This window comes from Scomber scombrus, chromosome 13 (assembly GCF_963691925.1).
Source record: "Scomber scombrus chromosome 13, fScoSco1.1, whole genome shotgun sequence".
Lineage (NCBI taxonomy): Eukaryota > Metazoa > Chordata > Actinopteri > Scombriformes > Scombridae > Scomber > Scomber scombrus.
The window spans coordinates 6,537,249-6,547,891 of record NC_084982.1 but is presented as its reverse complement, the minus strand read 5'-3'; the positions used below and the strand labels follow the sequence as shown (position 1 = coordinate 6,547,891).

At 38.3% G+C, this 10,643-nt stretch overlaps 1 protein-coding gene across 1 annotated transcript; it reads left to right on the top strand.

Moving 5' to 3' along the window:
- The first annotated feature begins 1,772 nt into the window (after positions 1-1,772).
- Positions 1,773-5,712, top strand: cd28 (CD28 molecule). The gene is made up of 5 exons (XM_062432211.1): positions 1,773-1,913; positions 3,162-3,409; positions 3,896-4,052; positions 4,165-4,319; positions 5,330-5,712. Exons 1-5 carry the CDS (start codon positions 1,841-1,843, stop codon positions 5,429-5,431), a joined length of 735 nt encoding a protein of 244 aa, XP_062288195.1. The 5' UTR covers positions 1,773-1,840; the 3' UTR covers positions 5,432-5,712.
- The last annotated feature ends 4,931 nt before the right edge of the window (positions 5,713-10,643 follow it).

Sequence of the window (10,643 nt, the reverse complement as noted above, 5' to 3'; positions counted from 1 at the left end):
ATTTTTCCTCTCTGTGGCACCTCATACCTTCACGAAGGGCATCCACGATCGGAACTGACGTCCGTTTTTGTAAACTTCCCTTGCCATCCATCCCCAAACGTTCTCAATGGGATTTAGATCAGGGGAACACGCAGGATGGTCCAAAAGAGCAACATTAGTCTCCTGGAAGAAGTCCTTCGTCAGGCGGGCGTTGTGAACTGCAGCTTTGTCCTGCTGAAAGACCCAGCCATCGCCGCACAGACGAGGACCCTCAGTCAGAAGGGATGACCGCTGCAACATCTCCCCATAGCCAGCTGCCGTTTGACGCATAACCTGAAGCTCCATTGTTCCATTGAATGAAAAAGCACCCCAGATCATGATGGAGCCTCCTCCACTGTGCCGTGTAGAAAACATCTCCAGTGGGAGATCCTTGTCATGCCAGTAACGTTGGAAGCCATCAGGACCGTCCAGGTTACATTTTTTCTCGCAGCATCAGTAAGGGTCTTAATTTGGGTCGAATATCGGCCTGGGTCTTCACAGACAGCCCGTCATATCCTCCGGCTCAGCGCAGGTGAAATTTTTTTGGGTCTACCACTTTACTTTTTTGTCCCATAACCCTCAGAATCTATTAAGAAATTTAAAATGACTGTCTTACTCTACTTACAACCTGGTTACGATCCACCACTGTGAAATGTTGTCCGGTCTTAAGATTTTGTTCAGGAGTGTATCTACTTGTGATGAAAATATCTTAACTTAACAAAATTAACCAAAATGATTTGTGAGTCCCTTTAGTTCCCAAGAGGATCTGATTCACTGCTTAGAAATACATTTATATCATAAAATATATCAAATTTAAAAGTGGAATACAACACATATAAATTGTAATCTCTTTTTTGTCTACAATGTTATCGAAATCTTATTTTATGTAATGGAATTTATAGTGGATATGAACAAATGATTTAAAAATCTTGTCTCTCATCAATTTTCATGATCATGAAAAATTCACCATGTGGTTTAATAGATGTCTTTTGTTCCAGTGGAATATCATCCTGTTAGTTATCTTACTGTAAAACAGCAAATCTTCCATGCCCATTGACCATTTTTGAAACATCTGAGAGCAAATTTGCAAACCTTTCGCTGCAGGTTTCAAAAAGCTGTGGGCGGACAAGTTTTAAAGATTTCACACTGAGAACACTTTTGTTTTAGCACATCTTTGGTGCAGTGTGGGCTCCAACAATGTTCAAATCCAAAGTTTTCATTTAAAGGTCATAACCATGGCCTGTTGATCACCTCTTTTGTAATTTTAATTGGAGATATAAACTTGCTGAACCCTAATCAATCAATTTTTACACCAATTTGTAGTTGCTTTGTTTCCATGGTGATACATAAAAGTTGTTCTTTTTGAGTGCTTATTCAGAACATTTGTTTGTTGCCATATTTTAAGTGATTTTGATCACAATTGCATTATGCTGGGTAGGGTTTTTTGTGATTAACTGTCGTGCCATTTTGAACACACACAATAATGTGCTATATGCTAATATGTAATTGTGAGACTTTTTGCTTATTGAGCTTTTTTCTTTTACAAGACAGAGAGGCTATTAAAATCAGCTTTCCTGCAGAACCGCAGGAAAGCTCAGAAGAGCTAGCTGAAGCACTTACCGGCACACAACCCCATCATCATTTCCTGTGATGCCACATAGTTTCCATGACAGCTTGGAAATGTACGAATATAAAGATGAGTTTCACCGATTTTTCTGTGTTTTAAACAATTTTGTTCAGTGTGAGGGTGTGTGTTCACCACAGTTTTGAAAGTTGTTAAGTGTCTGTGGCTTTGTGTTTTACTGTGTAGAGACACTGTAGGATGTTCCTGACTCACTCTATGATGGGATTGATTGTGTTGACAGTCCTCAGCCTCTGTCTGCCTGTGTGGAGTGGTGAGTATAAACATGCTTTTACAGATGGGATGAATGTTATAGACATTCAGTTCATGGGGTTTTAACACGAGATATTGACATACTGTATTTCATACTTTTATCTTTGATTTTTTTTGTGGCATTTTCCTTTATTTGAGTGTGACAAGTGGGAGAGAAAGAGAGGGGGATAACCTATGACGTCGCTCCTGTGTGATATGAGACTTAAACCACTTGGTTACTGCACTGCTCCATACTTTAATAGTGTCGAGGGCTCATATAATTTTCTCTTCTTTTCTGGTATGGATGGAGCTGTCCCGAATAATTTGCCAATACATCATCTGGTACCTCCAAAATTGTACCACTGGCAAGCCTACATTCAGGAAACACCTGATTTTCTTCATTGTTAGGAATATCTTGGAAATTTAAGATGAATTCACAGGCACCTAGTTGTCTTTCAGAGTTTTATTACAATAAACAGAGTGAAAGAGATACCACATACAATTCAAAATCATATTTGTAAATGCAGGCGTTTCGTCATAGAACATTCCATATTCGTCATCCTAACAGGCGTATTTTAATTAATGCACAATGTTCATTCTATTCATTCACAGCCTTATTTATGTTTCTTCCATTGGAGGTTTTCTTCTCTGCCTCTGTTCACTGAGAAGTAGGTGTTGAAGGCTGAATCTTACATCTCACTTTGTTAACTTATCCACACCTTTTGGAAACTGGCAGTGGAAAATGTTCTCATTGGAGGCAATTGTTCACTTAGCTGTGAGACAGTATAACATAAAACAATACAACACCGAAAAATACAACATCGAAAGACAATAACAATAAGAGTATAAGCTTCCATTTCAGGGAGTGTGAGTTAATACTGCAATGTGAACACAGTGAGGATGGGACTTCTGCAGGGCTGTTGGGTGCAGTCAGACCACAATGTTTTTTTACATTTTAATTTCTCCATTCGCCAAAAGCAGAGTGTGGGTGCAGAGCTGCTCTGAGTAACAAAAAGTATATATTACATATTCATCATCGAAACGTGGCTTTGAAATGTTTCTAGCTTGCACTCTCACAGACAGATGTAGATACAGTCAGTTTGTTCTCCCTTAAGTTGCCATTCTACCCTAAAAAAGTAAATCTCATGTCTTTCTTTGGATTCAGCTTATTATCATTAAGTCAAAACTCTGTGGAGAAACAAAAAAAAGAAGAAGAATAGCACAAGAGTCTGTCTTTCAACTTTCTCTACCCACCTTTTCTTTTTGACAGCTGTGACTGTGATCCAGCCATACAGAGTGGTGAGCACCAATGGTACAGCACAGATCCAGTGCTTTCTCCAACCTCAACCCTCCCATAATCAGATTCAACCTGAACATGACACCATGACCTATCCCTACCCTGAACCTGAGGATTTCCGTGTGATTCTGCTCAAAGGCCTCCACAGCACTCAGGAATTCTGCTCATCCATCGTTGACTTAACAGAGCAGAGACAGACGTATGAGGAAAAAGAAGGAGAAGTAAGTACTTTAAACGGATGTTAACTCATGCCAACTTGAAACCCCCTAACAAAAAAGTTGTTAGATGATAAAAATCAAAGTGGTTCATCCTCCAGGGAGCATGAATGTGTTCAGCAAAATAAATAGCAATTTGCCCCTGAGACTAGGTGATAATTTGAGTTGATTAGTATAGAATTTGTATGCACTACTCATGCATGAAGGCACATTATTGTCTTAACAATTTCTGTGCTTTGAGAGCACCGATGGGTGCAGAAGACACCAAAATTTCCTTCAATTCTTGGAAGTTTTGGCCTTGTTTGAAATTCTACATTACCCATTTGGAGTCTCCAAATTTCGATACTCCAAATGGGTGATATAAAAATGGGTGATTTGGAAATGTTGTCATGACTCAATTCAACATGACAGTTTGATAACTTCTGGAATTATAAGAAAGTGAGGTGTGAACATCCAGAGAAGATTAAAAAAATGGTGTTGTGTGTGTTTCAGGTGCTGTGCCATGCTCAGGTGAGAGAGGGCACTGTGGAGGTGACAGTTTCTGGACTGAAGGCAACAGACACGGATATATATCGCTGTGAGATAGAAGTCTTCTACCCACCACCATATCTGCGGATTCCTGGCAATGGCACACTCATTCACGTCTTAGGTCAGACACCCACACATCTTTGTGCATGTTTCCTCACTGAGCTTAAAGTACATACATCTTCTCAACTTTCTTTCATTCATTCTTTCTTCTCATCCATTTTGTTGGTCCACAGACAGCTCTGAGTGTCCTGTGCCAGAGGTTCAGGCACAGATCGCAAACCAGGGTGATGGAGAAGAGGAGGCTGAGGGTGACTCATCATTCAGTGTCCCTGTGATTATACTGCTGATACTGGTCGTGTTGGTCCTCATCATCATTATCTACGTCCAGGTCAGTGCATTATTTCTTTACTGTTATACACGTAATTCTAATGATTTCTGAAGTTATTAGAATTATTATCACTATTAACGTTTAGAAGTATTATCAGTTAATCAGAAAGTCAAATGTTTGTATTATTGTTACACATTTTATTATTACTAGTTTACTTTGTAAGCAGTTGTAATAGTGTTAGCAGTAGTGGTAGCTATCACTCGTGAATACAGGGTCAAACTTACTCTTACTATTCTGCAAATTGTCTTCCAAATTAAAAATACCTGAATTTTAAGTTGACCCGATGAAGACCATTTGGCACATGGTCAACGTGTGCACACAGTATTACAAAAAAAATAAAAATCATCATGAGCAGTGTCACAAGCAGTGTGCAGTCCCAGCGTGTGAAAAGTGGCTTTTTATTGCCCCAGAATTCCAGGTTATTCAAATGTTAAAAGTCAAAATGAAAGAATGATGTCAGAGTAGGTGTATGAAAGTAGGTGAAAAGTGCTAACACATCTAATGCAAGCAGCCAAAAACTGTTAAAGTGATTCATCTTTCATATAACTAACAGATGAACGTTTTTTTCTGTGAATGTGATCACTGTAGGGGTAGTTGTAGTAATAGCAGTAATAACAGTAACAGTAGTTTTAGTAGTAGTAGTAGTAGTATCTGTGTCAAAATCTAGATTAAAGACAGAACATTAATATTTTTTTATATTATGTTTTTGGGCATTTCTGCGAAAGTAGATGGCATAAAGGGTTAACAGGAAACAGGAAGAGAGAGAGAGGGGAATGACATGCAGCAAAGATCCTCCGCAAGAGTTGAACCAGGGACTTTGCTATTATGCGGCAGGCGCGGTAACCACTAGGCTACCAAAGCGCTCCAAGACAGACCATTATTTTAACTGATACAGAGGTCACACATCTTCTCTGTCCTAAAAGCTGTGACTCACCACTGTATAATATGTAATAAACATCATTATTATTTACTGTCTCCTGTATTAAAATATGTGTGTTTACCATTTGCAGACTCTCCAGTGTGAACGAGGGAGGAGGGAGATCGTCAGACCGGTTTCCAGAGTGTTTCACAAAGCCGATGCTGCTCCATTTTCATTTGAAAATATTGCATGAAATACACACTTCGATCCAAAGCAGCCTTGACCTACAAGTATTAGAACAGCATTTTTTAATGCAAGGTTAGAGGAACAGAGATCCAATATCCCCTCTGCTATGCTTGAGGTTCTTTTTGACTACAGTTATGGATAACAGCAACATGACATTTGTGTGTCCGTTACTTATTAATAAAACATAATGTTTACATTGTTGTAAACACAAATCCTTACATAGCTAATACTGTGTACATACTATTTGTTTGATTTAAAACTGTAATGCTATAATGCTTTGACTTATTAAGGCGCAACAGAGGTTACTTGACTGTCAGTTTACTGATGCCTCTGCACATTTTGTTGCTGTTGCAATGTTCAGTGAATATTCATGTTGGATATTTTTCTTAAAATAAAAGTTGTAATTTCCAAATTATGTTGATATATCAGTGTGCTATATAAGTGATATGAGATCCAAATCGATGATTTCTTTGAGTGCATCATTTTGGTTGTCTCCATTTTTACTGACAGAATGAGAAAATCACAGCATGAACATGTACTCAGTTAGTTACATCTGATTGTGGCAGCTGAAGAAAAGATGCTTGTATGTAACTGTAGATCTGAATCAAGAATACAGAAGAAGAGCAGAATGCTAAATGACTGTATGACTTCTACTTTGACTGGACCCTACAGTTGTAGGTTTGAACCTGAGGTAATCAGAAAACAAGGTTTTCATTGCATTGTCTGTTAGAAAACAGCACCAAGGCAAAAAGAAGCACCCTCACCAGATCTGGATCTACTTTCATGTGCAGATTGAAAACCATGACATGAGAGGTCTGATGGGTTTGCAATCATGGGGCAGGTCATAAATATACTGGGAAGCGAACTATTAAGTGTTTTAAAGAAGACAAGTAGAATTTTGAAGTGGATTTTGTATGGCACTGGGTCAGTGAAGTGATTTCAATTTTGGATTAATTTAGGAAATTGAGCAAAGAGAGCATGACAGTAGGCTTTGTAAGCTGTGTTAGATAAACGCATGACTCACTTTATCAGAATCATCTCAAAACAGAAACCTTCTAACTTCTGATATGGTTTACGTGACAAAACGTTGCCCTAGTTATTGTGTGTAGCTTGCGTGACTTTCAGATTGCTGACTTGAGACTTTGTGTGAATACATTTCCTGTGTCTGTTTTTTAGGACCTCAGTCTTGTCTTATTTCAACTAAAATCTTGATACCTCATGATTGAAGTTACAAGCTTGTTTGAGATTTGAGATCATTAGAGGGGATAGACATATACAACTCAGGTAGGCTGTCTCATCATAATGTATCCCTGTGAACCCCTGCTAACATTAGGCGCTTTTGGATCAAGCAGTTCTGGGTACTCCCTGAGAGGAACCACACATTGGGGAGCTCTCTTGAGAACTACATACCTTTAAGGGCTTTTTTCTGTTTGCATTTGTACTGCCAATAGGAATTCTGAAGTGATGGCTGGCCGGCAGTTGCCATAGCAATGCCACTTTTGCACGAGATGGAGGATGCCGTGACGGGAGCTGTGTGTTTGTTGTATGTGGAGGGTTTCATGATATAATGGAGTTGGAAAGAGGATAAAAATATGTATATGTAAATCTATACAAATGTTGGTTGCCAGTTTTCTTGGCTCATGTGTTCTACCAATCAACGTACACTTATGTCTGGACTGATCACTGTACACTTAGTCAAGGTTCATCTTGAGAATATCCAAGCTGACATCGGAGCTAAAAAAGTCTCCCCAAAATGGAGTTCTAAAAACTACGATCATTCCCAGTTCCTACAGTGTGGACACAATAAAAAGGAGGTAGTTCCTAGGGTCTAAGAACTATGAAAAAGTTCCTTGAGTCTGAAAGTGTGCCCATCATTGTGTAAAAAGAAAGATGGATGGAAAACATAAGGTGATCTGTATCCTTTGAGAAGATACAAAACCAGGAATCTCTCGGTTAAGATGCATACCACATGACTGCAACATCCAAGGTTTATTTCCAGTAGCGGCATATCATATCCCCACCCATGTTTCCAGTCTTTCTAACCTGAGCCTCAGTATACCTATATGTAGGAAGTGTGGATACATAAAGCAATTTAATTAATTAAGTAATTAAAAGTTTGACCAGATGGTGGCATTAGATGAAAAGTCAGAGGATCAAAGCTGAATGTCTGCACAACATTTCTTTGGGAATTCATTCAATAGATGTTGAGATAATTCAGCCTTTCTACCTTTGGGAACCCTGCCTTATAACCCCCACCACCAATCACACACCTCCAGCCTCCCGTCTCCTTCTGGGGCAGCACTTCACCGTGCCAAAAACCTGAGGAGGTAATTTAAAAACAGCGCCACCTCTGTTCCCACCACCAGAAATACAGTCACCCCATGACATAAGCAGCATGCTGTTGTAGCTGCTGGAGGTGGAGCTATAGTTTTAACTACTTTATATACAGTTAACTAGTTCAGTCCAGTGGTTCCCAACCTAGGGGTCGGGCCTGTCCAAAGGGTCAGCAGATAAATGTGAGGGGTTGTGAGATGATTAATAGGAAAGGAAAAAAGAAAAAACTCTTTTCGATTTTTTTAAAAATGTAAACATGTATTGAAATTAAACCATGTGAGAAGTTTTAAGGGGGGGGGGGAATCACTATTTGGTGGAGCTGTTAACAACTCATAGACATCTGAACCGTGACCCTGACTACACACACTTCTTTTTGTAAGACTTCAAAAGACAAAAAGGTTGGAAAACACTGACATCATCTTTAGCAATCTATGCTGAAAAAAATCTTTTAAAAAAAAAAAGAAAAAAGCTTGTTATATTACGGCAAATAAATGTAGGCAGAGTACAAAGTACAATATATTCCTCTTAAGTGTAGTGGGGTGGAATTATAAGGTAGGATTAAATACTAAAGTAAAGTACAAGTACCTCAAAATTGTACTTAAGTAAACTTAGTTCTAGGACCTATGGGACCAACATTGCCATTCATAGGGCCATTGTAGCAGCATGGTTAAAATCATACTGCCACAGCAAATATATCCTATTGTAGAACAGTTATTGGTGGAAAACCCCAAAATAATTTTCAACATTAGAACAGTGAACACGCCCTTGTGATATATAGCTCTTCATTTTATCTAATTATCAGGCCTGCAGACATACACTGAGATGGACCAGTCAGATAAAGGAAACCACCTTCTAATGCTGTAGTTTCTATTCGTCTCAGTCATGCACATGCAAGCAGATTTCAAAGAAGACACTGTAGAAGAATAACAGGATGTGGAGTGTTACTGCTGACGTTGTGCAGATTCAATCAAAGGGTTTCTTTCCTCCCAAGCCTAATAGTGCTAAAGATGATGGATAGTGTGTACACACAAACCACATCAATGATCAGTTGCATGAAGACTTTCCCTAAAGAGCCTCTTCTAAAGAGTCACACTATTTTTATGGTGTAGTTCACTAAAAAGACATATAGAAACCATATTTTCTGATGATGTCACTCATAGTAAACTTGACATTTATGTTAAAGTTGTTGTCATTGTCATGTATTATTAATTAATTAATTAATTAATTATTAGTATTTCTGGCTTCTTGGAATTTACACACATTATCAAAGTATCTAAACTATTAAGGCTTTTATTAATAATAACTGGTATTCAAAACATTATTTTTCAAAAAGGCCTGCAACACCAAAGTTTTGCCCCTAACTTTGCAAATTTAAAGATTTTCCTCAAAAGTGAATATTAAACATGTTCTGCTGCACTGAAAGTTGACGTACATCTAAAAGTGTAACCAGCTATTTCCTCTGGAAAAAAGGAGGTCCTAGGTGTTAAAAAAGTGAACGTCAACTACAGAAATTTGATTGAACAAGAACACACTTGATCTAGAAAAGATAGCAGATACCAGAAAGTCAAAAACACAGAATTTAGATCAACCTCAACATTTCCTTTTTCCTGTTTAATAAACATCTCAGCATCACAACTGCTCGTGATGCTGTTTTAGGATTGGATTGTTTTTGTGTGATGACTTTTAAGCACTCAACCACACTGTTGGAAACTGCAGTGTGAGAAAGAGCAGAACACTGAGATGACAGCTTACACCTTCAACATCATCATCTTGACTATTTCTCTGGGCTCCCTCCTCTGCCCAAGCCATGGTAGGTCTCTCCATTTCACTCACTGTCACCAGTAACTGTCAGTAATTTAAATGTCTTTTTTTCATTTTAAGCTTATAATTTCTTTCTTCAGTAATTATTTAATTGAACATCTGTTTAGGATTGTTATGGTAACATTAATAGTAAGAAAATACTAATTCACCCAATGAGCCAATAAAACTTACCTGATCAAATATTGTTTAATACTTTGTCTTTATACAGCTGAACTATTTCCAGTGTATATAACAAAGTTGTTTCCTGTTAAGTTGTAGTTATTTTTAAACAGTGTCTGACACATAGCAGCCGCAGAAAAAGAATTGCTGAATGAAAACATTCACTTGTCTTTGAATCCTTAAGCCAGGCGATTTCACGGCTGAAGTGAACAAACAAACCTAACCAAGTTCAACTTTAATGATGCCACTTTAAATGCTCTTTCATATATGTAGCTGAACCCTGTTCATTTATTAGGTGTTGACACATGGATGGTGTTCCAGCCCAGTACTCAGACTGTTAACCCAGATGGGTCAGCCACAATCAGCTGTGAACACAATGCAATCAACGGCTCGGTTGAAGACATCCGACTCAACAATGTAATAGGTGTAACAGCGTATGTATCCTGTTTTCATTCATTTAGTGATGTTTGTGTGATGGTGGGATGATGAGTTTGTAATACACACATGAGGAGACTGTTCATGCTTTTCCACTTTGTAAACACCTTCGTATTTATCTCTAAATCTCCAAATCTAAGTAGTACTGACTATACTGTACACGTCTGGCGGAAAAATGTCCTCCTCTTCACAAAAGAAATATTTTCCTATTGTCATCTCAATGTGATATTTGAGCTTCACTGTGCAGAGTGACGTATGTGCAGAGTATGACAATGGAAGTCTGTTTCCAAAATATATCTGCTGAGAGTGGAAACTTTAATGTGTGTGTCTATGAAGGCGAATTGTGATGTCACCAGTAGATTAATGTGCAACTTAACCCTTCCATTGTGTTGGAAAAGGATTTGCACTCTTAGGGCCTGATTTACTAAAGGTTTGCGTGTGTAAAAATGTCTTTGTAAAAACTTGACATC

Excerpts from the sequence above, each read along its gene's own strand:
- cd28 (XM_062432211.1), top strand. The coding sequence starts at position 1,841 with ATGTTCCTGACTCACTCTATGATGGGATTGATTGTGTTGACAGTCCTC. Across the intron at positions 1,914-3,161 it reads CTGTCTGCCTGTGTGGAGTG|CTGTGACTGTGATCCAGCCA; the intron begins GTGAGTATAAAC and ends TCTTTTTGACAG. Across the intron at positions 4,053-4,164 it reads CACACTCATTCACGTCTTAG|ACAGCTCTGAGTGTCCTGTG; the intron begins GTCAGACACCCA and ends GTTGGTCCACAG.